This window comes from Sporothrix brasiliensis (genome assembly GCF_000820605.1).
Source record: "Sporothrix brasiliensis 5110 chromosome Unknown Cont16, whole genome shotgun sequence".
Lineage (NCBI taxonomy): Eukaryota > Fungi > Ascomycota > Sordariomycetes > Ophiostomatales > Ophiostomataceae > Sporothrix > Sporothrix brasiliensis.
Genome location: NW_024467135.1, coordinates 1,253,301 through 1,276,287, shown reverse-complemented (window position 1 = coordinate 1,276,287; position 22,987 = coordinate 1,253,301). Strand labels below are relative to the sequence as shown.

At 58.0% G+C, this 22,987-nt stretch overlaps 7 protein-coding genes and 1 non-coding gene across 8 annotated transcripts; 4 read left to right on the top strand and 4 right to left on the bottom strand.

Moving 5' to 3' along the window:
* Positions 1-445: 445 nt before the first annotated feature.
* SPBR_04445 (uncharacterized protein) lies at positions 446-1,135 on the bottom strand (the record flags this gene model as incomplete). Its single annotated transcript, XM_040762728.1, has 1 exon — positions 446-1,135. One exon carries the CDS (start codon positions 1,133-1,135, stop codon positions 446-448), a length of 690 nt encoding a protein of 229 aa, XP_040621647.1.
* Positions 1,136-2,535: 1,400 nt separating this feature from the next.
* On the bottom strand, positions 2,536-8,235 carry SPBR_04031 (uncharacterized protein; the record flags this gene model as incomplete). The annotated part of the gene is made up of 1 exon (XM_040762316.1): positions 2,536-8,235. One exon carries the CDS (start codon positions 8,233-8,235, stop codon positions 2,536-2,538), a length of 5,700 nt encoding a protein of 1,899 aa, XP_040621646.1.
* Positions 8,236-9,205: 970 nt separating this feature from the next.
* Positions 9,206-9,292, top strand: SPBR_09486. Its single transcript has one exon. It is a non-coding gene; the product is annotated as a tRNA-Tyr (tRNA).
* A 2,631-nt stretch (positions 9,293-11,923) lies between these two features.
* SPBR_04086 (uncharacterized protein) lies at positions 11,924-14,650 on the top strand (the record flags this gene model as incomplete). Its single annotated transcript, XM_040762370.1, has 3 exons — positions 11,924-12,043; positions 12,082-12,154; positions 12,249-14,650. The coding sequence occupies 3 exons, from the start codon at positions 11,924-11,926 to the stop codon at positions 14,648-14,650; spliced, it is 2,595 nt and encodes an 864-aa protein (XP_040621645.1).
* A 653-nt stretch (positions 14,651-15,303) lies between these two features.
* SPBR_04196 (xylosidase/arabinosidase) lies at positions 15,304-16,967 on the top strand (the record flags this gene model as incomplete). Its single annotated transcript, XM_040762479.1, has 2 exons — positions 15,304-15,460; positions 15,523-16,967. The coding sequence occupies 2 exons, from the start codon at positions 15,304-15,306 to the stop codon at positions 16,965-16,967; spliced, it is 1,602 nt and encodes a 533-aa protein (XP_040621644.1).
* A 121-nt stretch (positions 16,968-17,088) lies between these two features.
* On the bottom strand, positions 17,089-17,916 carry SPBR_09175 (aromatic ring-opening dioxygenase, catalytic LigB subunit; the record flags this gene model as incomplete). The annotated part of the gene is made up of 1 exon (XM_040767301.1): positions 17,089-17,916. One exon carries the CDS (start codon positions 17,914-17,916, stop codon positions 17,089-17,091), a length of 828 nt encoding a protein of 275 aa, XP_040621643.1.
* A 749-nt stretch (positions 17,917-18,665) lies between these two features.
* On the top strand, positions 18,666-22,053 carry SPBR_04062 (C6 transcription factor RegA; the record flags this gene model as incomplete). Its single annotated transcript, XM_040762346.1, has 3 exons — positions 18,666-18,879; positions 18,960-19,014; positions 19,113-22,053. The coding sequence occupies 3 exons, from the start codon at positions 18,666-18,668 to the stop codon at positions 22,051-22,053; spliced, it is 3,210 nt and encodes a 1,069-aa protein (XP_040621642.1).
* Positions 22,054-22,377: 324 nt separating this feature from the next.
* Positions 22,378-22,710, bottom strand: SPBR_09187 (uncharacterized protein; the record flags this gene model as incomplete). The annotated part of the gene is made up of 1 exon (XM_040767313.1): positions 22,378-22,710. One exon carries the CDS (start codon positions 22,708-22,710, stop codon positions 22,378-22,380), a length of 333 nt encoding a protein of 110 aa, XP_040621641.1.
* Positions 22,711-22,987: the final 277 nt, after the last annotated feature.

Here is a 22,987-nt window from a genome sequence, read left to right as displayed (position 1 = left end):
AGAGATGGTTTGTGCGCAATTTCCCTGTCGCCTTATTTTTCTGGTCGTTCACCGTTGGGCAAGAACAATGCAGTCGAACGAGGAGGGGGAAGGCACGACTGGTGCACCGCTGCGCTGGTCGATCTGGTTGCCGCAGTGAGGAGAAAGAAACGGGGCCAAAGAACGCACCAGACGCGGCCTAGAGGAGGGACGTGCCATCCATCCCCTGAAAGCCTGGCGGCGTGGTCCAATCAACGTGGCTGGTTGTCGGACGCGCTAGCCGAGACGCAGGTGATCACGTGTAGCCTTTTCGATGCACCAAGACGTTTACTGTGCATAAATCAGGACATGCAATTATACGAATTTTCAGAGTACGGATTGTCGCTAATATTTGTCTATCGGTATTACAAGTTTCCTAAGATACCTCTCCCCAGTCCCGTCCATCCGTCGCGTCCATCAACTCCATTTACAGCAGCGCAGCAACACCGACGACGGCGGCCGCGCCCAGGAGACCGCCCGCACCGCTGAGGGCCACAGCACCGGCCGTCGACGCAGTCGCCCCGGTTGTCGTCTTGGTGGGCGGCTTGTTCGTGCCGAACACCGTGCTGGTCTTGCCGTCGGTGACGATGATGCCAGGAGGCAAGGACGTGTTCGTGCCGTTGCCGCCCGCAGGAGGGGTGACCGACGGAGCAATGGTGGTCGTGGTGCCGTCCGAGCCGGAAATGACAACGACGCCGGGCTCTGACTTCACGTCGGTGGTAGAGGTGGTGGTGGGAGCAGTCACGGTGGTGGTGCCGGACCCGACAGAGGTCGTGGCGGACGCAGTAATAGACGCAGCACCAGCGGGCGACGACTCGGCAGACGGGGATGCCGGCGGCTGGCTAACAGCGGTAGACGAGGCAGCCGCGTTGCCGCCAAACCCGGGCAGGAAGCTGGGCGTGACGGTGGCGGTTCCGGTGTAGCCAGGGCAGCCCGGGACGGTGGTCTTGGGAGGGGCGCGTCCGCCGCCACAGTCGATAAACTCGCAGAGCTCGCCGGTGCCGGGGACGTACCAGATCAGGCTGGCACCGTCGACGCTGGAGGTGCAGCCAGAGAGGTCAGTACGGGCGAGGACGGCCGCGGGCAGCAGGCCAGCAAGGAGGATGCGAGACAGCATGTTGGTGGTGGAAGGAAACGTAACGAGTGTTTCGAACGAGTGTGATGTTGATGTCAGACGAACAACAGAACGAATGTGTGAGGTGACGAGGAAACTAAAAAGAAAACTCAGAAATACAAAGGCAGAAAAACGAAAGAAGACGAGAAAGAGCCAAACACTGTTAAACAAGAAACGGAATGAGATGGTAAATAAAGAATCAAAGACAGAGGCCCCAAAGAAGGAAGGACTAGGCCCTGTTCCAGACCAACGAGACCCCTGCACGACGAATGGCTCGGAAGCCTGTGAGTGGCCAGTCTCTCCAAAACCCTCGTATTTTCACTCCTTTTTTTAGGATCTCTCTCCCTCCTTGTCGTTTTGCTTCCTGTGAGTGCCCACTGTTTTAGTTTGCAAAGCTCCGCGTGGTTCCTGGTGCCGCTCGACCCGACGATGAGCGTCTGCTCGGCCAAGCCCCCTTGCCAAGACTTTGATCTTAGCTTGGGTCCAGACGTCCAAGCTTAAAATCTTAAGAACTAGGGGGACGTTAGCACGTTTTGGAAACAGACAAGCACCGATGCAAACGTCGTCTAGGGAAGTATTACCAACCCCGAAAGAGCGTGCAGTCCGAGATGGGCCGAGTGAAGTGGACTCTAATACCGGGGAAGATTTGCCGGATGGAAATTCGAGATTGCTATCGGAGATACTGTAAAGTAGATTTGTATGAAAAACAAGCAACATTTCTGTGTTTGCGAAAAGAAAAACACTCCACATACCGGAAAAGGCCGTTGAAGCTGCTGGCATTGGCCCGGAGGTTCACTGGACGGCTTGCCGCCTGTTTCGTTTGGTTGGTTCATGCGATTGCCTGGATTTGCCTCTACGAACCAAAGCCGTCTAAAAGGCGGGACGTCTTCGTATTGGGACCACGTTTTCGCACGATGTTGCCTGAAGATTGAAGCGAAAATATGCAAGAATCCCACCTCTAGATATATTTAGCTCAGGGTCAAGAATAAAAGTGAAACAGTAGAAATAGCAAAAGAAGCTATTGAAGACAAAATATTGGATATGTATGTGTCTTTGTCTTCGTTTATGTATTAATTTTTATTTGGAAATAAATTCAACGCAAATTATTCAATAAAAAAATCATTCAAGTTGGCAAGTAAAGTCCTTTAAAAAGAAAAAAAAGAAAAAAAAGAAAAAAAAGAAAAAAAAGAAAAAAAAGAAAAAAAAAAGAAAAGAAAAGAAACCAGGGGCAATGCCCATAAAAAAAAACCAATTCAACAAATGGATATTAGAAAAGCGTCGAATTCGACAAAAGGTTGATCCAACCGACGTGCATTTGACGTCGTTGATACGAACCAGTCGCTCTTTCCTTCATGCATCCTTCCAATCTTGGCCGACCACCACATGCTGAGTTTTGCCCCACTTTAGCTCTTCCCTCTTCCTCTTCCGTTTCCTCCTCTTGTGCCCCCTTTGCCCCCTCTGCCTCCTCTTGCAGCCCCTTTTCCACCTCTCCCACCTCTGGATCCTCCAGCCTTGTTTGCAGCCGCCTTTCCACTCGCAGCCTTGCCCGCAGCTTTCTTTGGTGCTGCTGCCGTTTTTCGCTTCTTCCCTGGTGCCTTGGTCTTGCCGCCATCGTTGGCCGCCTTGCGTTTGTTGGCGCGTTTGGGATTGCCCGGAACCACCATCAAGTCTGCATTGAGGGCCTCGTCACCGCAGTCGCCGTCGCCGTCGCCGTCGTCTACGTTGGCCGTTATATCGGGCAGCAGATCTTCGAGCGATGGATCAACGGGCCCTGGAGGATACTCTGTGGGCATGGCCGAAGACGCCTCGTCGCTGCAGCCGATGCTCCCTCCGCCGCTGTCCACATCGACATCGACATCGACATCGATCTGCGCACACGCATCCGGCGCCTTCCAGTCGCCTTCCCAGTTGAGGATGATGCCCTGAATGCGACGGGCGCGTTCGTCGAGGCGCGGCCGAAAGCCAAGGTCAGAATTGGTGCCGGCGACCCGACGCATCATGGCCACGAACTCCTGCTGGATCTGGACGAGGCTCTCTTCACAAATTTCCGACACCTTTTCCTTGAACACGCCGACGTTCTCGCGGTACTGCGTGTCCATGGCCTGCATTGTTTTTTTGACGAGCTTTGTCGTGCTCGCGATGGCGAATTGCTCCATCATGGACTGGCGCGCGTCGAAGACACCCTTGCCCGATAGTTCGGACGCCGTCTTGAACGTGGCCTTCCAGCCTTTGGCCAGGATGCCCTCCACGAGGATGGCCACGCCCTTGCCCTGCTCAGCAACATGTTCCATGGCGGTCTGGGCGGCATCGACAGCACAGTCCCGGATGGCAAAGATGGCGAGCAGGTGCTGCCGCAGGTTGGCCTCGGCCTCGCTTCCTGCAAAGAAGGGCGGGAGGCGCACGCGGAGACGGGCCAGTGCGCGGCTCCACGCGTCCAGGAGAAGACGCCGTGCCGTCTCTGTCTCGCGCGGCAGGCGCTCTTGCAGGCTCGCTTCCCACTGGCCCACGACATCGGCCAACACCATGTCGGTCATGCCGCGCATCCACATGTACGCCCCCGGAAGTTTTCCCATGCTCAGGTAGGGCCCGCCCTGGCGGCGGATGATGGCGGCATGCGTGGCCCAGGGCATGCGCACGCTTCTCCCGTTGACGCCCTTGAGCATGGTCGTGGCGTACATGTCCGGCTTGTGTTTGCTTTTTCCATTGTTTGCGTTGCGGACCGTTGCTCCTCTGGGCAGGCCATTCTTCATGATGGTCCGGTATTGCCAGCTCTTGACGCCCGCAATGACGGCAAGGCGACTGGGCGCACTGAAGTTGGGTCTTCTCGCCTTGCTGACAGTGCCACCCTCACCCGGAGCAGCTTCTTCGTCGGCACCCCCCGATCCCGATCTAGCTGCCGACGGCAATACCGCTGGCTGATTGAACGCCGCTTCGATCATGGGATTGCACGTACTGACTTGCGCCTCGAGTTTCTTGGTACAGTTGTCGAGGTTCCTACCTAGGACCTCCTGGAATTTGGCAAGAATCTCGCGGACCGCTTCTCCTGGATTGTCGACTACGTGGGCAGCCTGAACAATTATGGGTGTGACGAGCTCTGGCCCTTGTCCTGCATTTGTATTTGCACCGGCAGACGGCGAAGTGGGGGATGGTAGGACTGGTGCTGGTGCCGATGCCGCTTCCGATGCCGTTTCCGATACCTCACCGAAGCCCGTCTTCAGCTGGTTCAAAAGGACAGTGAGCCGTTTGAGCAGCGTCGTGGCATGTTTTTGGCGCATCGGTATTGTCGCCGCCCGGATCCACGCTCGCACGGTAGGCACGCCCGTGTAGACGACGTTTGGGAATCCCTCCTCGAATTTTGAGCTGCCGCCCCGGCTGCTGCCGTGTCTTTTGTGCTTGCGGATCTTCCAGTACGCCCCGGCGCTGACTGGCAGCACATCGATGGGTTCTGGCTCTCTGGGTTTGTCGCTAGCGGCTGGAACGACGGGTGCTTCGACTGGGGCGACCGACGATGATTGTTCCTGTTCGCCGTCACCGGCCGTCTTGTCCTTCGCCTTCCCTTTGCCTTTGGCGCCTGCGTTGGCTTTGGCTTGGGCCCCGACCGTCTTGCGCCGGAACGTCTCTTGGATGTTGCGGCGAATCTTCCTGCTGCGCCACTCGGTTGCGCGGAACGCCAGCAGCCCGGTGTAGTGCGTCAGCCATGCCTCCAGCTCCCGCTGCCGCTGGTGCAGTGGCGGCAGAAACGCTTTGGTGCTGACAATTTCAAGGTTCAAGGTCCTCACCTTCTGGGTGGCGTCCGCACCGATGCTGTGCTCCTCCAGCTGGAGGTCGTTGTCCATTTCTACGATGGCGTCGTCGACCTTTTGCAGCTGCTCGGCAACTTTTTCCAGCTGCGCCTCGAGCATGCTATAGACGTACGTGTGGTGCGCCAACACGCTGCCGGGGGGTGGCTGCACCGTCGACGTGATGTACTTCTCCCAGTCCAAGTCGTCGGTCTTGGAGGTGACGACACAAAATTTTCGCTTTCCCAGGCGGTTGCTGAGCCGCAGGTGCATGGTCTCGCTGTCCGACAGCAGATTGACGGCGCAGGATTCGTCGCTGGCACGGATGGCTGGGGTGACGACCATGGTGATGTCGAGCTTGTCGAAGCAGGCCTTGGCAACGTTCGCGCGGTCTTCGTTGGCATCCCCCAGTCCAGGTAGGTCGGTCAGTACGATGCCGTTGGCCAGAAGGGGAGCATCGCGGAGGTAGATATCGACCTGATCGACAATGGGCCAGAGGACTGTGGGCATATGGAATGAGACGACGTCGTCCTCGTCTTCTTCCCCTTGCTCGCTACCTCCACTATCCTCATCTTCATCCCCTGCTTCTTCGTCGTCCTCTCCCTCTCCTTCCACTTCCCCTCCCCCTTCCTCATCTTCGTCGCCCTCATCGTCGTCCTCATCGTCGTCGTCGCTCTCCCCCTCGTCCCCATCTTTGCTGTCAAAATCCTCAAAGTCATAGTCGTCTGGGATGGGTGTGCTGTCGAGGTAAGGCTTCACGGCCCTGGAGAATGCCCCAGCCTCGTCGCCAGAGACTGTCTTGGTGCGCCCGACGCACTTGGCGATGGGGAACTTGTCCTTGTTGAGCAGCTTCTCGACAGTCCAACCGTGCAGGTGCTCGAGGCCGAGGCCAAAAACAGCCTCGACACAGACGAGTTTGTCGACGAGGCCCTGCTCGTCAAACTCTTCATCGAAAGAATCGGCCGCTACGCTGTCGACGTCTGTCTTGCGCTGTTTTATTTCCTTTTCTTTGGCCTTTTCGTTCCGTCTCGCTTCTCTTTCGTCTGCCGTTTCCTTTTCTGCCTCCAGACGGTTCTTGCGCTGCTCCTTTGTTTCGTTGGGCGGGATGTACTCGCCATCTGAACCGTCGTCGGCGCCGGACTCGCAGTCGTCGTCGTCGTCGTCGTCGCTGTCTGGTTCGCGTCCGGCGTTGGCCGCTTCTCGCCGTGCCTGTCGGTCCTTGTACTGGTAGTAATCTGCCACATCCGCCAGGATCGGCTCGAGCCACTTGCACATGCCCTCTTCGGTCTTGAACGTGACGACTGCACGGAAGGGGACGACGTCCGCCTCTGTTCCCGTCTCTTTGTCGGTCGCTCTGGCCTTGTGCACGCGGCACACCGTGGCCGTCGCGGCGCCGTCGCTGCCCGACGGCAGCAGCTCGTCCATGTTCAGCAAGGCGTTGATGAGCGTCGTCTTGCCGGCGCCCGTGCCGCCCGACACGCCCACATGCACCGCGAACGCGTCTTGCGCCTCGCAGATTCGGGCAAACTCGCGTTTCCAGTATGCTGCGTTGATGCGTGCGTCGGCGGCCGACCCCGACGACAGGGCGGCGACCACCTTGTGGCACATGGCCGTGGCACTGGTGACGGCTTCCTCCAGGACGCGGATGCCGCGGCCTTCGGTCATGGTGGCGACGTCGTTCCATGCGTAGCCGGGCCCCTGGACAGCGAAACTGTTTTCCACGTCGTCAATTTCGAGGTCCAGGTCCTCTTGGTCGACCTCTGGATGTGGGTCGACAAAGATGGAGTCGTTGGCATCGGCGTTGGCATCGGCGTTGGCAACGGCGCTGGTATCGGCGCTGGTATCGGCGGCCGTGTCAATGTCCATGGCTGGCAGGGCAGCGGGATCCTGAGGCGCATCGGCCCGAGCTGCATCGGTGTGCACTGCTTCTCCCGGCTCCTGGCGCGGTGACTCTGCGCGCAGTGCAGCTGCCAGTTGGGTTGCGACAGCCTCTTCCGGTGCAACTGCTGGCGTAGATGACGACGGACCTACATGACTTCGTTCGTTCCCATGACCTGTGGTATTTGCATTGTCTCTGTCGACCTCCAACGCCTCTTCCTGTGGTGTCTTCGGGTCCATGGCCATGGCCACTTCCGTAATCCCGACGCCGGTTTCCCCAGAATTCGAGTCCATGATCGTCCCACTTGTAGCGGACACGGGAGTCATGACATTGACCGTAGCCATTGCATTATCAGCCGTGTTGGTGTTGGCTGCCACCACTGCTTCAACGTTCATGTCTACTAGAGTGTTCCGTCCTGCATCTGTAGTCTTGTTGCCGGCTGTATGGGCTTTGCTACTAATGGCCACACCAACGCCACTTGTCTCCAAGGTGTTGCCATTGGCGGCCTGCTTGCTCTCTCCCTCGTCGCCCAACACGCCCGCCTCGGTGACTACGGCCTCCATCTGGCCAGCGTCGGTTCCTGTGTCTTCGCCCGCGTTTGTTTGAGCTACCGTAACATTGTTTTCTGCCCGTTCTGGTGAGAGGGTATCCTTGTTGTCGTCTGGAGCGTCAGTGACGACTAGGCTGTTTAACCAGTCATCGCCCAATGCTGTAAAATGGGCCTCGCACGAAGACGCTGCAGGATGGTGTTTTGCGGCAGGAGGATCGTCCAAAGGTTGCATCTCGACAGCTTGGTCCATGGAAAACATGTCTGGCTGACCCAGGGTGTGTTCGTAGATGTCCGATAGATCGATGCTGTCGACGTCGACGCCGGCAAACAGGTCCCGGGGCGGCAGTTTGTTGGGGCCGGCCGCGCCTGTCTGATCCACTTGATGTTGTTGGGCATGCTGTGCTGCCGCGACTGCCACGGCTGCCGTGTCGTCTGCTGCCGTGTTCTCTCTGCTGTCAGCTGGGGCCCGGCCGTCCTCCTGCTTGGGCAACGGCAGAATCGAAAAAATGCCTTCATCTTGGCCATCGCGCAGGATGGGCGCGGATGGCGGCTCTACTTCCTCCACGTCGTCGTCTTCCTTCTTCACCTTGATATTGGGTTCGTGCACATGTGGGTTGTTTGCAATTGTTGGCGGAGCATCTGCTACATCATCAATGACAATGGGCATTGTCGCGGTACTGCCGGCATTGACCAGCCAGGCTGCTCTTCTCTCCGACGTGGTTGACACTGCTGCACCGTCGTCGACGTGGCTGTCTGTGATGGTCCGGTCGTCATCGTAGTCAATGTCTGTGATCGTTCTGTCGTCGTCAACTGCGTCTGGGATGGTCGCATAGTCGTCCACGGCGACGGTTACTTGAGATGATTGTGGCACTGGGGCTTTCTGCGCGTCGGCCATGGCTGCAGTTGTTGGAACTTGGAGCTTGTTTCAGATCGGTCTGATGGAGAGTTGAGGTGTGGAGAGACGAATGAAGAGGCAGTAACTGGTCCAAATCAACGCCAAAGGAGAGTGAATTGATGCTCGTCAGGGTTGACAACGGTGACACAATCACGAGTACCCTCCGCGCAACGGCGTGTTGCAGTCAAAGAGATGAGGGAAATGAAAATTAGACGAACGGAGAGAAAGGAAAGGAAATGCCCTCTATACGGGGCTCTGTACCGCAACTAGATTGTGAGTAGGATTTCGGTCGGAATAAGGCGAGGTGAGGTGAGGTGAGGTGAGGTGAGGCTGAGATATGGTGCAGTGCTTGAACCTTGAAGCTTCAGCCGATAAGTTCCTGACACGAGACTGAGAATAGCAACTTGGGACGGAAAGGCAATGGAAATGTGAGACAAAATTGTTTACAAACTTGGACGAACCTGAGAAACCTTCATACATGTGCATCGCCTGCAACATTGCACTGCGCCATATACGGAGTCATGATGTACTTGATCCAAGATATAGCACACCCTTATCGACACAATTGAAGCCTTTGCTTCAATGGATTGTTCGTATTGCTCATCATATTGCACTCAACTTCCATTCACAACCAAAGGCCACACGCCCTGGACGTTTCTGTAGCATTAAGATTTACGTTTTCATTCCTTGGGTGTGTGGTTGCATCTTGGCAGTGAAAGACGCGGCTCAGTTTATTTGAACGGCTGGAAGATCAATTTACAGTGCCCGAGGCGCCGGGATAGGGGGTTTTACGAAGTAGCTACAGCGGCTTTAGGCGATCTCGCCAGAGCAATGTAGCGCTCTCCGTGTAAGTCGACCACCAAAGCTGTATTGGTATGGTTATATCATAGAACGAGTGTAAGTCAGGTCACCACATAAAAGTGCGTTAGTTGCCGCGGCTGCCAAGAATCGGACATTACGACTTTGGTCACTCCCGATGGTGTAGCTGGTGATCACGTTCGACTGTAATGGCTGCATTGTTATCGAAAAGTCGCCGATTCGACTTCGGCTCGGGAGATTCCGAGTTTATTTTTTGTATTTTTTGTTGCAACTTGGCTTTCGTTCATTTTTGGCAAACAATGACATTACGAATTTTGAGTGCAAAGTTATTGCAGAGAGAATATGAGCGTCCATCACGTAGCTGCAGCGGTGACGTCCAACCGATGGAATTTAGAAACGGAGACTACGAAAATGAAGACGAACGAAAAAACTCGATTTAGGAAAAGTCATACCACTTCACGAGACTTGTAATAGAGCCTTTACAAGGATCCTTCTAAAAATACGCAAAAAAAAAAAAAAAAAAAAAAAGTACCCTTCCATAAAGTCACGATTCAACCACGATTCCACCGCATTTCCACTTTATACCTAGCGCCCCTTGCGTGTCCTCTTTCTCGTGCCCATCACAGTCGCGCCAGTTTCGCCCTCCTTTGATCATTGCGTGGATAATGTTTTCAACTGGGCAAGGGTCGTCTTTCAGATCGTCTTTCAGATCGTCATGATCATCTTTCCGTGTTTGATTGTGGATCGGGAATCAGTGGACTTGGAAACAATGTTTCGGAGATCTGGGCGTCTGTCCAGCTCCTTCAGGTTGCCTACAAAGGCCTTCACACCCGGCATTGTTTGCTGCGAAGCGCTAGGAGCACCGAAATTTGTCGCTACAAGCGTTCCGCAAGTGGAAAAGATGTCTCCGGCTGCACAAGGTCAGAACACCATACTTTCTTGCTTTGGACCGGGGCCATTTGATATTTGAATATGACCCAACATACCTTCGGTGTCCAAAAATGTCACAAATGGTCTGTAGTCCCGAAAACCAACATGTCTTGAGACTACCTTTAACTGATCAAAATGCTCGTACACGATTGGTACACGGCAGTGGTGGTCGAGTGGGAAGCGTGCGCATTCCTTCACCATATCGGCGGTGTTCGGCTCAAGAATGTGACCTTCGTCTGGCCCCAATTTAAGCCACGGCGGCTTGACGCGCCATCTTGGCCAAACGTTGTGCTGGTGCACGTTCTCGTACTGGAAGGCGGAAAATGTGTCCTTGGCTTTCTTTTCATTGACCTGTGCCCGAACAAGATCCGTTTCAATGACATCGTCCGTTGCCATTCTGTTTTCTGTGAGAAATTACACGAATCAGGGCTAGCTGTATCAAGAATATACCAATGCCAATGTCAGTGAATGGTCAGAAAAGGCATCCAAGAATACTCCAAGAAATATTTACATGGGAACCTGATGCTCTTGTTAGAGTACAGCTGGACTGGTCAAAAGGAGTTGCCGTATTCGGTGTCGGATAAAAGTGAGCTGTGAATGGGTGCAGTTCTCATGATAGGTGGTTGCTTAAAAGTGTATTGGGATGTGGTCGAGTGGTCTGGAGCTGCTCTGTCGGAGATGTGGAGGGGAGTTTAGTCAACCAACCAGTTGAGAAGAAAATGAAGGGAAGAGGTTGGAAGAAGTAGAAGCTGTGTGCGTGAGGCGACAAAATAGATGGACGTCAGGATATCTGTGAACGAGGTGACTCAACGTGGTGAATCAACGTTATCATGACCGACAGCTGCTAAATCCTTGACTGAATTGCAAGTGACAGGATTGATGTAGGATGTCTGGTACGGAGATGAAAGAGAGAGTGTGAAGATAACGCTGAGGAGAAGATAAAAGAGTGTCGCAGTCGGAGGAAGGTGGAGAAGACGAGAGGAAAGGAAGAAGAAGGGTAAGAGTGAGACGGTTGTGGCAGAGAAGGGCTCCGTTTAAAATGCAATACTGAAAAGCAAGCGACGAGGAAAGTGAGAAGAAGGCAAAAGTAAGACGAAGACTATCCGTCTACGATTTGCAGTGAACGTGAGAGTTAATCGAAAGTGAAAACAAGTAAAAGTGAGTACGGGACAAAAGTGAATACGAGATAAAAGTGAGAAAACTATCGTAGATTTTCAGTACAGAGATACAAATTGCAGCTGTAGAACATGTTTCCGGTTGGATATGTTCGTTCACGGTCGCAGCCGATGTTCGTGTCCTCCATGTTGGCATCTTCGTTCCAACACGCCGCTCAACAGACTTCCACCCCGCCACCACACGTCTCACCGTACTTCGCGAACAGCCGGCGACTGGGCCGACTTGCCGTCTGCGGCATCGCCCAGTTCCAAGTTGCTTTCCTTGACGCCGGCGACGGCGAAATCGCCAATGTCGAAGGCATCCGGCCCGTCAAAAAACTGTGCGATTTCCTCCATGGGGGTGTAGCGAGTCTCGATGACAAAGGCCCAGATGACCCAGATCTCAAAGGTGATGAAGACGCAGTAGACAATGCAGTATACGGTCGATAGGCTCGTTGTGCGTATCTCCCTGGTCAGGTACCACGAAAAGCTCAAAGCTCCACATTTCGCCAACGCTTTGGTTGTATTATATAATGATTAGTAAGCAGAGACCCGTGCCTTTCGGAGCCCTTTTGGGCTTCCTCTCAATTTAGGCCTCGAATTCCCCTTGGCATTTTCAACACTTGCTGTTCCACATCGCATCAACGACGAGGTCTCTGGATCTTTCACGGCTAGAATGGATCCGACCGACCCAGCGGATACGATCGCAGAGCTCACACGTATTATTGAAGAGCAGAAGCGCCAACAACAAGAAGAACTCGAAGCTGCAAGAGAACATGTGCGAAATGAACAACGCCTCCTTGAGGAAGTACAACGCCTTCGCCTTGAAGAACAACGCCTTCGCCTTGAAGAACAACGCCTTCGCCTTGAAGAACAACGCCTTCACCATGAAGAACAACGCCGCCGTGAAGCTGCAGAAGAGACCGCACGGCTTGAGCGACAGCGGCGCATTAATGCCGAGCGCGATGCGGCGGCAGCGGCGGTGGCCCACCAGAGAGAGCTAGAAGAAAACAGGCGTATGCAGCTGAGTACGCCCGCTTTCTTTTTTTGTCACGACTCGTTTTGTCCCAGAGTGAGTGATTAGACACTAACAAACCTGCGATTCGACAGACCAAACGCTCCAAGCATACCTTGCCGACATCCACCGCCTCAACTTTGTGGCCGCGCGGCTCGCGCCGGCTGTCCCCAGCAGCATACGCGCGTTATCCGACAACCGTAAGTCGAAATCGACCACAGACGGGCGGACGAACATCTTTGGGAAATACTACCCTCTCAAGATGCGTCCCTGGCCGGTGTTATTTGACGACTGCCAGGCCGCGTTTCACCGCATCGAAACCGCTCTTGCGGCAGTGCAGAGCTTCCCATCGGCGCTCGTGATGCAGTCCCACGAGGACGATTTGAAACAGAAGATCCCGACCGAGTTTCTCGAATCGGAGTCGTTTCGCAACGAGGCCCATACCCATCTGTTTCTCGACTACGCGTTGCAGATGCCGGCCCAGCGGGTTATGAACGCCTACCTCGCCACAATAGATGGCGGCCCGCAGAAAAAGCTGTTGATTGACAACTTTACAGCTGGTTGGCACTCGCAAGCCGCCAGCGACAGAGCCGCCGGGAGCAGTGAGGGCGCAGAGGGCGCCGGCGTTGGCGCGGGTGCTGCCTCAGCCTCAGCCTCATTGCCCGTCAAGACCCGGCCAGACTGTCTTGTGCTTTGCGCGAATGTCTTACCCGTCGAACTTGCAGAGGCCGAGACGGTTATGGACGATGGCGAGGACGATGGCGAGGACGATGGCGAGGACGATGGCGAGTTAGAGCTGGGTCAAGTCCACAGAGTATATCGGATCGCGGTCGGCGAACACAAAGCCCTTCACCGGCTTCGGACGGCCGTTGTGTCTCGTTTTCTGCAACGCCCCATCGAAGAAAACTTTATGCTGCGCTTGGCAAGAAGCACAAAGACAGGTTCTATCGCCCAAGGTGCCGCGCAAAATACCGCAAACGAAGCGGCCCTCGGAGAGAATCTCACCGGTATTCCGCCCGGCCAAGTGTTCTTTGCCCGTGCCTTGACACAATCGTTTCACTACATGATTGCCTCCGGGCTCGAATATGGCTTCATGGCAACGGGCGGGACGCTGACTCTCCTTAAAATCGCGAGGGATGACCCGACCGTCCTCTACTATCATACCATGCTCTTTCCCCAATACTGCCGACCTATGCCTGACGCCGGAGCGACCAATGCGGCCGGCACGCCGGACACGCCACTTGCCGTTACAACACTTTGCGGCTTATGCTTGCTGGCATTCGAGTCCTCTGCTGAAAGTCCACGGCGAAGGAGCATCAATATATCGGGGTTGGCGCCTTTCCCTCAGTTACCATCATCCTTGGTCGAGGATCCTGCTCAGCCGTCGCGTGCATCATCTGACCCGCGACGATCGCCGAGTAGAGACGGCAGCCGAGATCGGCGCAGACCTCGCGACGACAGCGACAACGATAACGATGACGGCAGTGATCAACCAAGACGTATACTACACCAGCCGCGGCAATCGTCTTCCTTGAAACGGCAGCGCTCGATTGGCGATGCAATTGATGAAGACGTGCGTCACGACTACAAGCGGCAGCGCGCCGGCCTGCCACCGATAAACAAGCCACTTCCTGTGAGCCGGTTCGATCCGTCGTCTTTTCTTCCCCTCCGGCCGTACTGCACACAGGCCTGCTTACGGGGCCTCGTCGAGGGGACCCGCCTGGATCTTTCTTGTCCAAATATCGTTCTACATAACGAGGCGCTCCGTGCGTGCACGGGCGCCCGACGCACGGCGGTGCATGCGATCACCAAGAACGAGTTCCAGTCCTTGTTGCAAGAACAGCTCCTGGGGAATGCCGAGCAAGATTGCAAGTGCCTCTCAGACGACGGCTTCCGTGGCGCCATTGGCTACCTCTTCCAAATCACGCTGACCGGGTACGGCTACACGTTTGTCGCCAAAGGCGTCGAGAACCACTTTGCAAAACGGTTGCGTCACGAGGAGCACGTGTACGAACAACTAGCTGTACACCAAGGCCGCTTAATTCCGGTGTGTCTGGGCGTCGTCCGCCTGCGGCTTCCGTACCCGATGGAAAACTGCGGGCTCGTGACACATATGCTGCTTATGTCCTATGCGGGGCTTCCCATCCATTCGCGTGCACTTCGCGTGCATTTGTCGCGCAAGAAGTGCGTCGTCGATGTCGAGGTCGAGGCCGAGCGTACGATGCAGCAGCTCGAGGCAGACGGGTTGGAGGAGTTGGACCTCGAGAGCAATGGAAACTTCACCTGGTGTGCGGAGACGGGGCGTGTGATTAAGATTGACTTTGACCAAGCGCGCATACGGCAGGGGAAGAAGACCAAAGACGGCGCCAACAAGACCAGCGAGCCCGGCGCGGCATTGAAGGAGCGGAGGGTGATGGATGACGCATCCTACACGACGAGTAGCCCGGTATATAACCGACCGCCAGCGTCTCTCATCGAGAGTCTATTGCTTGCCTAAGGGGTGCCAGCGGAAGGCAATGGTCGGGCTGGAGCGTTATGCGTACATTGGTTGTCGCGGCATGAGGACGGCAAGATCGTAAAGTTTTACCAACGGTAAGCAAGACTAATCAAAATAAAGGATATCAAAACAGCGGAAATGAAAATATCATGTACTGTCGTTTTCCATTAAGCTGAAGAAAGTCCTCTCCGGACCCGTATCTGGTCGACATGTGTTAATAAGAAAGCTTTCTGGCTAATAATTGCTTTGTAATTCTGTCATGCCGTCCAACTCTTGTCCTTTGTCGAGCATTCCGATGTGCTGCTCGCTTTTGGACAACATCCTCGTCACAGCAACTCCGTCTTCATCGCAGAATATGCCCTCGTCAACTCCTCAACGAAGCCAGCCAGACCCCGCAGTGTCCTAACTACGTTACCGGGTGAAGAAGAACAGATAAAAGGAGATCTCGGTTCAGACGGCAGCATCCTCTTGAGAAGACGAGGCGGAGTGACCTCTGTGTTCATATGGTAGAGATCATTTGTGTCTGATTACGACAGTACCTCCGCTTACAGTTTGTATTTTAACGAGCCGACTCGCAAAGAATTATAAACCCCAATAGCGAGCAACGACAAAAGAGACACAAAACATTCGTCACAACACCCTCCAGCCACAGCATGGCAGCCACCGTCAACCCCATCATTCCCGGCTTCTCGCCCGACCCCTCCATTGTCAAGGTCGGCGAATGGTTCTTCCTTGTCAATTCGACCTTTCACATGTTTCCTGGCCTGCCCATCTACGCATCCCAGGATCTTGTCTCATGGAAGCAAATCGGTACGTCCTCCTTCCGACTTCTTGCGTCTGCATCGTATCTCCTCTTACAATGTAACATGTAGGAAACGCAATTCACCGGCAGAGCCAGCCCAGCCTGGCCAAAGCCGACACACGGCTCACGCCGCTGTACGATGGCGGCACGCTGACGGAGGTCATGGCCAGCACGGGCGGCCTGTATGCACCGACGATCCGGCACCACAATGGCACCTTTTACGTCGTGTGCACCAACGTGATCCGCACGGCGGCCGGCGAGGGCCGTGACGAACAGCCCAGCGAGGAAACGGAAAACTTTATTGTGTCCACGCAGGACATTTGGGCCGGCATCTGGAGCGACCCCGTCCCCTTCCAGTTCCGCGGCATTGACCCGAGTCTCTTTTTTGACGACGACGGCACGGTCTACGTCCACGGCTCGGCGGGCCCCGGGCCGTACACGACGATCCGGCAGTTCCAGATCGACCTGGCGACCGGCGCGGCGCTCTCGGAGGAGCGTCTGCTCTGGCGAGGCACGGGGGGCATCTACCCCGAAGGCCCGCACATGTACCGGCGCAACGGGTGGTACTACCTCGTGATCTCCGAGGGGGGCACGCACGAGGGCCACATGATTACGACGGCGCGGTCCAGGAGCGTGTGGGGCCCCTACGCGGCGTACGAGCACAACCCGATCCTGACGGCCAAGGGCACGGACGCGTACATCCGCTACACGGGCCACTGCGACCTGGTCGAGGACGACCAGGGCCAGTGGTGGGGCGTGTGTCTGGGCGTGCGCAAAGACGCGGGCGGGCGGTTCATCATGGGCCGCGAGTCGTTTGTGACGCGCGGGACCTGGAGCGACGACGGCTGGCTGACGCTGGAGCGTGTCACGTCGCATCCCAGCGGCCTGGTGCGGACCGCGTCGTATACCGCGTCGTCCACCGCCGGCAACGTGGATTTCCTCTACATCCGGGACGCGCACTTGGCCAACTACACGCTGGCGGGCGACGGATCGGCCGTCACGCTGACGCCCACGCCGGTCGACCTCGCGGCGCCCAACGCCTCCCCGACGTTTGTGGGAAAGCGACAGCGGCTGCTGGACGGACAGAGCCGCGTGGCGCTGGCGGCGTGGACCCCCGAGACGCTGGCGGCGTGGAAATCGGCCGGCCTCCGTTGCGGTCTGGCCGTCTTCAAGGACGAGCACCGCTACACACGCGACACGCCCAGCATCGTGTTCGAGCTGGTGAACAAGGCCCAGGAGATTGCGCGGACGTCGCGGCACGACCTGCCACCAGGCAGCCGCACGCTGTCGCTGCGCATCGTCTACACGGAGCGGGACTACCGGCTGCTTTACGCGACATCGCTCCGACCAGACAAGGACGAGGACGAGGACGAGGACTGGACGTCTCTGGATGCCGTCGACACGCTGCAGCTGACCGACCCTGACTTTGTGGGACCTGTCATTGGTGTCTTTGCGACGAGTGCGTCGCCAGCGAAAGGCATTGACGTGGCGCTGCGGGGGCTTTCCATTCAGTAAGGTTATGTAGACATGATCAGCGTATGTAGTACGAATAACAGCAAGCTAAAACAAAGTAAAACAAAGTAAAACAAAGTAAAACAAAGTGGACCTCCACATGCCCCCCCATCCCCAGCGCCGCCTACACAGCCACCTGCTTCGGCCAGCTCCCAATCGTAAACTGGCTGTTGCACATGTTGGTCAGCTCCCACGTCTCCGCCGTCAGCCGCCCGCCCTCTTCGCGCTCGTCGGCCTCGTCGCCCGCCGCGCCCGCCACAAACAGCACCGCCATGAAGTGGTCGTCCGTCGCGTGCGCGTCGCGGTACTGCGCGTGCTTCATCAGGCGCGTGGCCGCCCGCCGCAGCGCGGGGCCCTTGTTGCGCGTCATGACGTCCTCGACGGCCTGGCGGAACTCGAGCGCCCACGGCTCCGGCGGACGCGTCTGCGCAAAGTTGTCGCTGTACCGCAGCATGGGCATCCACTGGTTGCGGTACAGGTTGTGCACCGCGCCGCCGGAGCCGATCAGCAGGAAGCCCTGCGCGCGGAGCGGCCGCAGGGCCGCGCCGACTTTCACGTGGTAGTGCGGGTCGAAGCGGGCGTTCATCGAGACGAGCGTCGTCGGGGGGCACGTCGCCGGGTCCGGGAACATGCGGATGAGGACGAGGTACGTGTCGTGGATCCAGTCGAAGGCGTCGTTGCCGCTGGCCTCGAAGCCGCTGGCCTGCAGCAGGCGGATGCACGTCTGCGCCGTCGCCAGGTCCGGCCGCAGCGGGTAGTCGACGTACTTGGACGGGTGCACATAGGCGACGGGCGACTTGGCCGGCGTCGGATTCGTGGCCACCTCGATGCGGTCGTGCGGCGCGTCCCAGTGCGCCCCCATCATGACGATGCCCTTGACGCCGTTGGCCAGCGCCTCGTCGCCCGCGCGTTTCCAGTAGTCGGCCGCCTCGGACGGCTCGCCGAGCATCATGGTCGACCCATGCGAGAAGAGATGGACCGGAGCGAGGCCTACACGGTTAGTGAGGGTGTAGAAGACAATGACGACTGGTGCCCGGGGTAACAAGGTCATGTAACCAAAAAAACAGAGATTTACTTCATAAATACATACCCATTTTGACAATGGCGTAGCTTGACGATCGTGTTCTTTGTTTTGACGATGTTATTTCGTTCTCGTTTCTTCTCGAACAGGTCACTTTGCTTCTCCCATCATGTCGTCCACACGGCTACGATCAACGGCAAATCGAATAGACCGACGTTGCAATGGGCCACCTGAAAACAATATAAAGACTGCAACTCGCCTGCCGTCGGTATGGTCAAAGGACGTCCGCAGACAGCAACGCGCTCGCGTCGGCATGTGGAGGAGCCGTCCCGATGGATGCTCGTCGCGATAGTGCCTTCCCCGCTGGCTGTCAAAGCGACAATACTAGCGTCCGCCATGATTCGTTCCTGCCCCTTCCTTCCCCGCACGGGCACCTTCCCCGGGGGGGCACAGGCCAGGCCCCTTCCCCAGACGAAAAAAAGGAGGCAATTCAGCTTCACCACATCTGTTCTTCTGCTTCGTTCCCCCTATCTCTCCTCGTCTCCTGGTCGGTCCTATTAATACGGGACGTGGCCCGCCATCATTGATTGCGCTTCCGAGGGACGTCTTCTCCCCCACATCCGTTCGTCCTGCCATCCTCCCCTATCGCCTCTGCTCCTCGGGCCAGACAAAACACGGCGATGGCCGAATACAGAACGAATCCGCTCGCTGCTGGTGCCGCCTCCACGACTGCCGGCGCCATTCTCGCGTCACCGGCTGCGAAGACGGGGACGTCACCAGCAAAGGGGACATCCGCAGGCATCGGAACGGACGACACCAGCAGCCTGTTCCAGTGCGGCTCCTGCAAACGCCAGTACAAGCGGCTGGACCACCTGGCACGACATGTCCGATCACGTAAGCAGATCCCCCCCTGAGAGTTCCGTCCCGGCTGGCATGCTGTGACGAGCTGCAGCTTTCCGTACTGACCAACGCAGACACCCAGTCCCGGCCGTATCGCTGCCAAGTCTGCACCAAGGCCTTTGCCAGAGCGTACGTCTCCTAGCTCCCTACTCCCAGCTCCCTACTCCCATCCCTACTCCTGCTCTCAGCCGTCCCTCGTTTGTTTTGTCCACCACCCACGCACACAGTCTGACCAACACCGACAGTGACCTCTTGAAACGACATGCCGCAGGCCATGACCGCTCCGACTCGTCCTCCACGGCAGGCAGCATACGCAGCAATGGCGGTGCCGCTTCGTCTGCGCTGCGCGCCTCGATCTCGGCCACCGTCTCGGCCACCCGCGTCTCCCGTGCCTGCCAGGCCTGCTCGTCCAACCACCTGCGCTGCAGCGAGACCAAGCCGTGCCAGCGGTGCACGAGCAAGGGGCTGGTGTGCGTCTGGGACCGCGCGGCCGACATGGTCGTCACGCCACCGGCCACAATCGGGGGCGATGGAGACGGCGATGGGGCGACCAACGATGGCGACGACGGCGACGACGACGACGACGACGACGGCCGCGGCCACGACATGACTGGTGCTTTGGGGACGACTCGCGTCGCCAACATGACCCAGGACATGACCGCCCACGACATGGACTTGAGCCTGGCGACGCCCATGATGCAGCCAATGCAACATGGAATACAGCATGGACTGCAGCATGGACTGCAGCCGATGCACGCGCAGACGCCTCTGCATCCGCAGCCACACGTCGACGACCCTCCCGAGTCGTTTATGCGCATGCTCTCCGCCTTTGACTTTAGCTACAAGGGTGCCAGCGCAACCGCCGCCGCCGCCGCCACCGCCACCGCCACCAGCAACGGCATGGTACCGCTCGCCTTGCCGCCGGACAATACCATGATCAACCACATGCCAGGGTACTGGACGCCCATGGGCCTGGGCGCCTCTCTCGAGATGGACGCGGCTGCGTCCGTCAACAATGGCACACTCGACCTCGGGTTCGACGATCTCGACGACATGGACTTTCGCTTTCTGGACGCCTACAACACGCGCGTGCCGTTTGAGTTTGGTGTCAGTCCGACGGGCGACGGTCTGCACGTAGCGACAACATCAACCCCCTGGCCGGGGTCGGTGCCCGGGGCGGGACCTGAATTCATACCGACCACGTCGCCCCGCCTCGGCAGCGACACCGACAACAACAACAGCAACATCTCCCATCACAGCCACCTCACCTCGTCGTCTGCCATCGGAACCGGCTCCGAGGCCTTCCAGCGCCACTACTGGCGCTTCCGTCCCAACGCCCAAGACCATGGCGGCGCCGAAGAACACAACCTGTCCCTGCCGTCCACCAGCGTTGTCATGGACCACACGAGCCCCGACTCGCCGCTCGCCCAGCATATGCACCCAAACTCGCACGCTGCCGCCCTGGCCGCCACCCACACCCGCCTCAACAACACCTCGCGCGACAAGATCCTGACCGTCGTGACCTACAACTGCCGCCGTGAAAACGTAGCGCGTGTCGTCACGTCCTTTCCCACCGTCGAGCTGCTCGACACCCTCCTCCAGTTCTATCTCACGTCGCCCGTCGCCCAAGCCTCTGCCTGGCTGCACCTCCCCTCGTTCCACGACAACCCCAACGACTGCCGCCCCGAGCTGCTGGCCGCCCTGGCCGCGGCCGGTGCGGTCCTGACCGCCGACTCGACCCTCTCCAAGCTGGGCTTTGCCATCCAAGAGTGTCTGCGGATTGCCGTCCCGCGCCATTGGGAGCGCGACAATTCGCTGACGCGTGATCTCGAGCTGGCCCACGCATACCTGCTGACGCTCGACATCGGCCTCTGGAGCGGCCGCAGCCGCAAGGTCGAAATCGCCGAAAGCTTCTTCCTTCCTCTGCTGACGATGCGCCGACGGGACGGCAGCTTCGGACGCGCGCGGCCCGCGCAGCCCACACCGCCCGTGGCCCCGGACGACGAAGGCGAGGCCCTGCACCAGAAATGGAAGGCCTGGGTCCACCGCGAGGCCGTGACGCGCTTTGCCTTTCGCATCCTGCAGCACGACACCAACACGTCCATGGCGCTGTTGACGCCGCCGCTGGTGTCGTATGCCGAGATCTTGCTGGCGTTTCCGGCGGCCAAAGCGCTGTGGGGGGCCGAGACGGCCGAGCAGTGGAAGCAGCTCTACCTGCAGAGTGCCAGTGCGCGTGGACGCGGCGCGGACGGCGGCGCAAGCATGCCCGCGACGCTGCCCGCGTTCCTCGAAGACCCCGAGGCGTTTCTGCAGGTCCACTGCGACCGCGTCGACATGGGCGTCGTGTGCGCGACCTTCTTGTCCTGCGCCTGGGGGCTGACCTGGGAGTATGTGCAGATGCGCGTCCTGCAGCGCGAGATGGCGACCACGTCGGCGTCGACGCTGTCCACGACCGCCTCCGCCTTTGCGGGCCGGCGGCGCGGGCACGCGCTGGTCATGGGCGCCCGCCAGGACGAGATCCTCCAGCTCATCCAGTCCTTCCGCCAGGCCGCGGCCAGCACCGTGCTCTCGTCGTCGCTGTCCGCGTCCGACCCCACCCTCGGCATGCGCACCGAGCTCGTCCTCATGCACACCCACACCGTCCTCGAGCAGGTCCAGCTGTTTGCCGGCATGGAGGGCCGCGACCAGGCCCGCGCCGTCCACCCCGTCATTGTCGAGTGGGTCGCCTCCGAAGGCGCGCGCACCTCGCTGTGGCACGCCGGCCAGATCCTGCGCGGGACCCGCCAGCTCGCCCGCGGCGTCGTGTCCGGCCCCACCGCCGTCATGGTCTACCACGCGGGGCTGACCCTCTGGATCTACGGCGCCGTCGCGGCCAGTCTCCCGCCGGACGTGGCCAGCGACGGCAGAGACGTCCTTCTCGACGGCGACGCCGCCGCCGCCGCCGCCGGCACGTCGTCGGCCCTCCAGCGCTTCTTTGTCCGCGGCCAAGGCCGGCCGTGCATCTCCTCGGACACCGGCGAGGTTGTGCCACTGTCGCGCCCGGACGGCGTCATGGCCGTCGTGGCCGGCCTCCTGCGCCACAACCACGGCGCGGGCGCACGGCCGCACATGGTCGAGAGTCTGATCCTGCTGCTGGACGAGATCCAGCGGGCCTCGGCGACCGTGTAGGAAAAGAGTGTGTGTACGGCAGCATTATCGGAGCTCATTTGACGTGATCATTTCACCAAGCAGAATAATAGTTTGAGTAATGTAGACAACTGACATGATTACGACTTGTTCTTTTTTGTTTCCAATTGCTCGGAGCCAATTCATTTACTTGCTCGACTCGCGCCCATTTTAGGAAATGCAGCATTCGCAGATGTGGTGCATTTAGCATTTGTCCTGTGATAGAAGACGACGTTGCCACAGAGGAACCAAGCAGCGACGCGAAGACACCTCTCCCATCCCACCGATGCATTGGCAAATGCTGTCGCCGCTGCGGGCCCGTCGTGTTTATGCCAGGTACCAACCCCGGTAGCTCTGCATCCATACGAAGCCGATCGTCGCAATGACATACGAGGCCAGCGCCTCCCGGGTGCCGACGGTGCGGAAGACCAGATGCTCCGTGCTGTAGAGAGCCAGGACGCCGACAAAGGTGAGCGTCGTCAGGTTGTACAGCGCCGGATTGGTGATCTGGTAGGCGGCATACAGGCGGATGAGGCCGGTGTACACGTTTTTGACGCCGTACACGTGGGCCAACAGGGCGTGCTTGGGCGGCGCCGATGGACCGGAAAACTGCCGCAGGGACGCGATCGGCCGCATGTAGCCGACCACGGAATGGATCATCGCGGAAGCACTCGTCTTGAACAACGGCGGTGTCAGCAGGCTAACTCGATCGAAGCGGGACAGGGGATTGGGTCTACTGCTCGGTACGTCTGTAGTTTGGGAGTGCTCACAAAGAGAAGAAAATAGGGGAGATGCCCCTTCTCGGTGGATGGGAGGAAGCTCATGGTCTGGGGCTGCTTGTTCGGCGGGCGTCTGGAGAATGCTCTGCAGATGTGTTCAAGATACAGTCGCTGATACGGAGTAGATGTTGGCAACAATGACCAGTCCCGAGGAAACA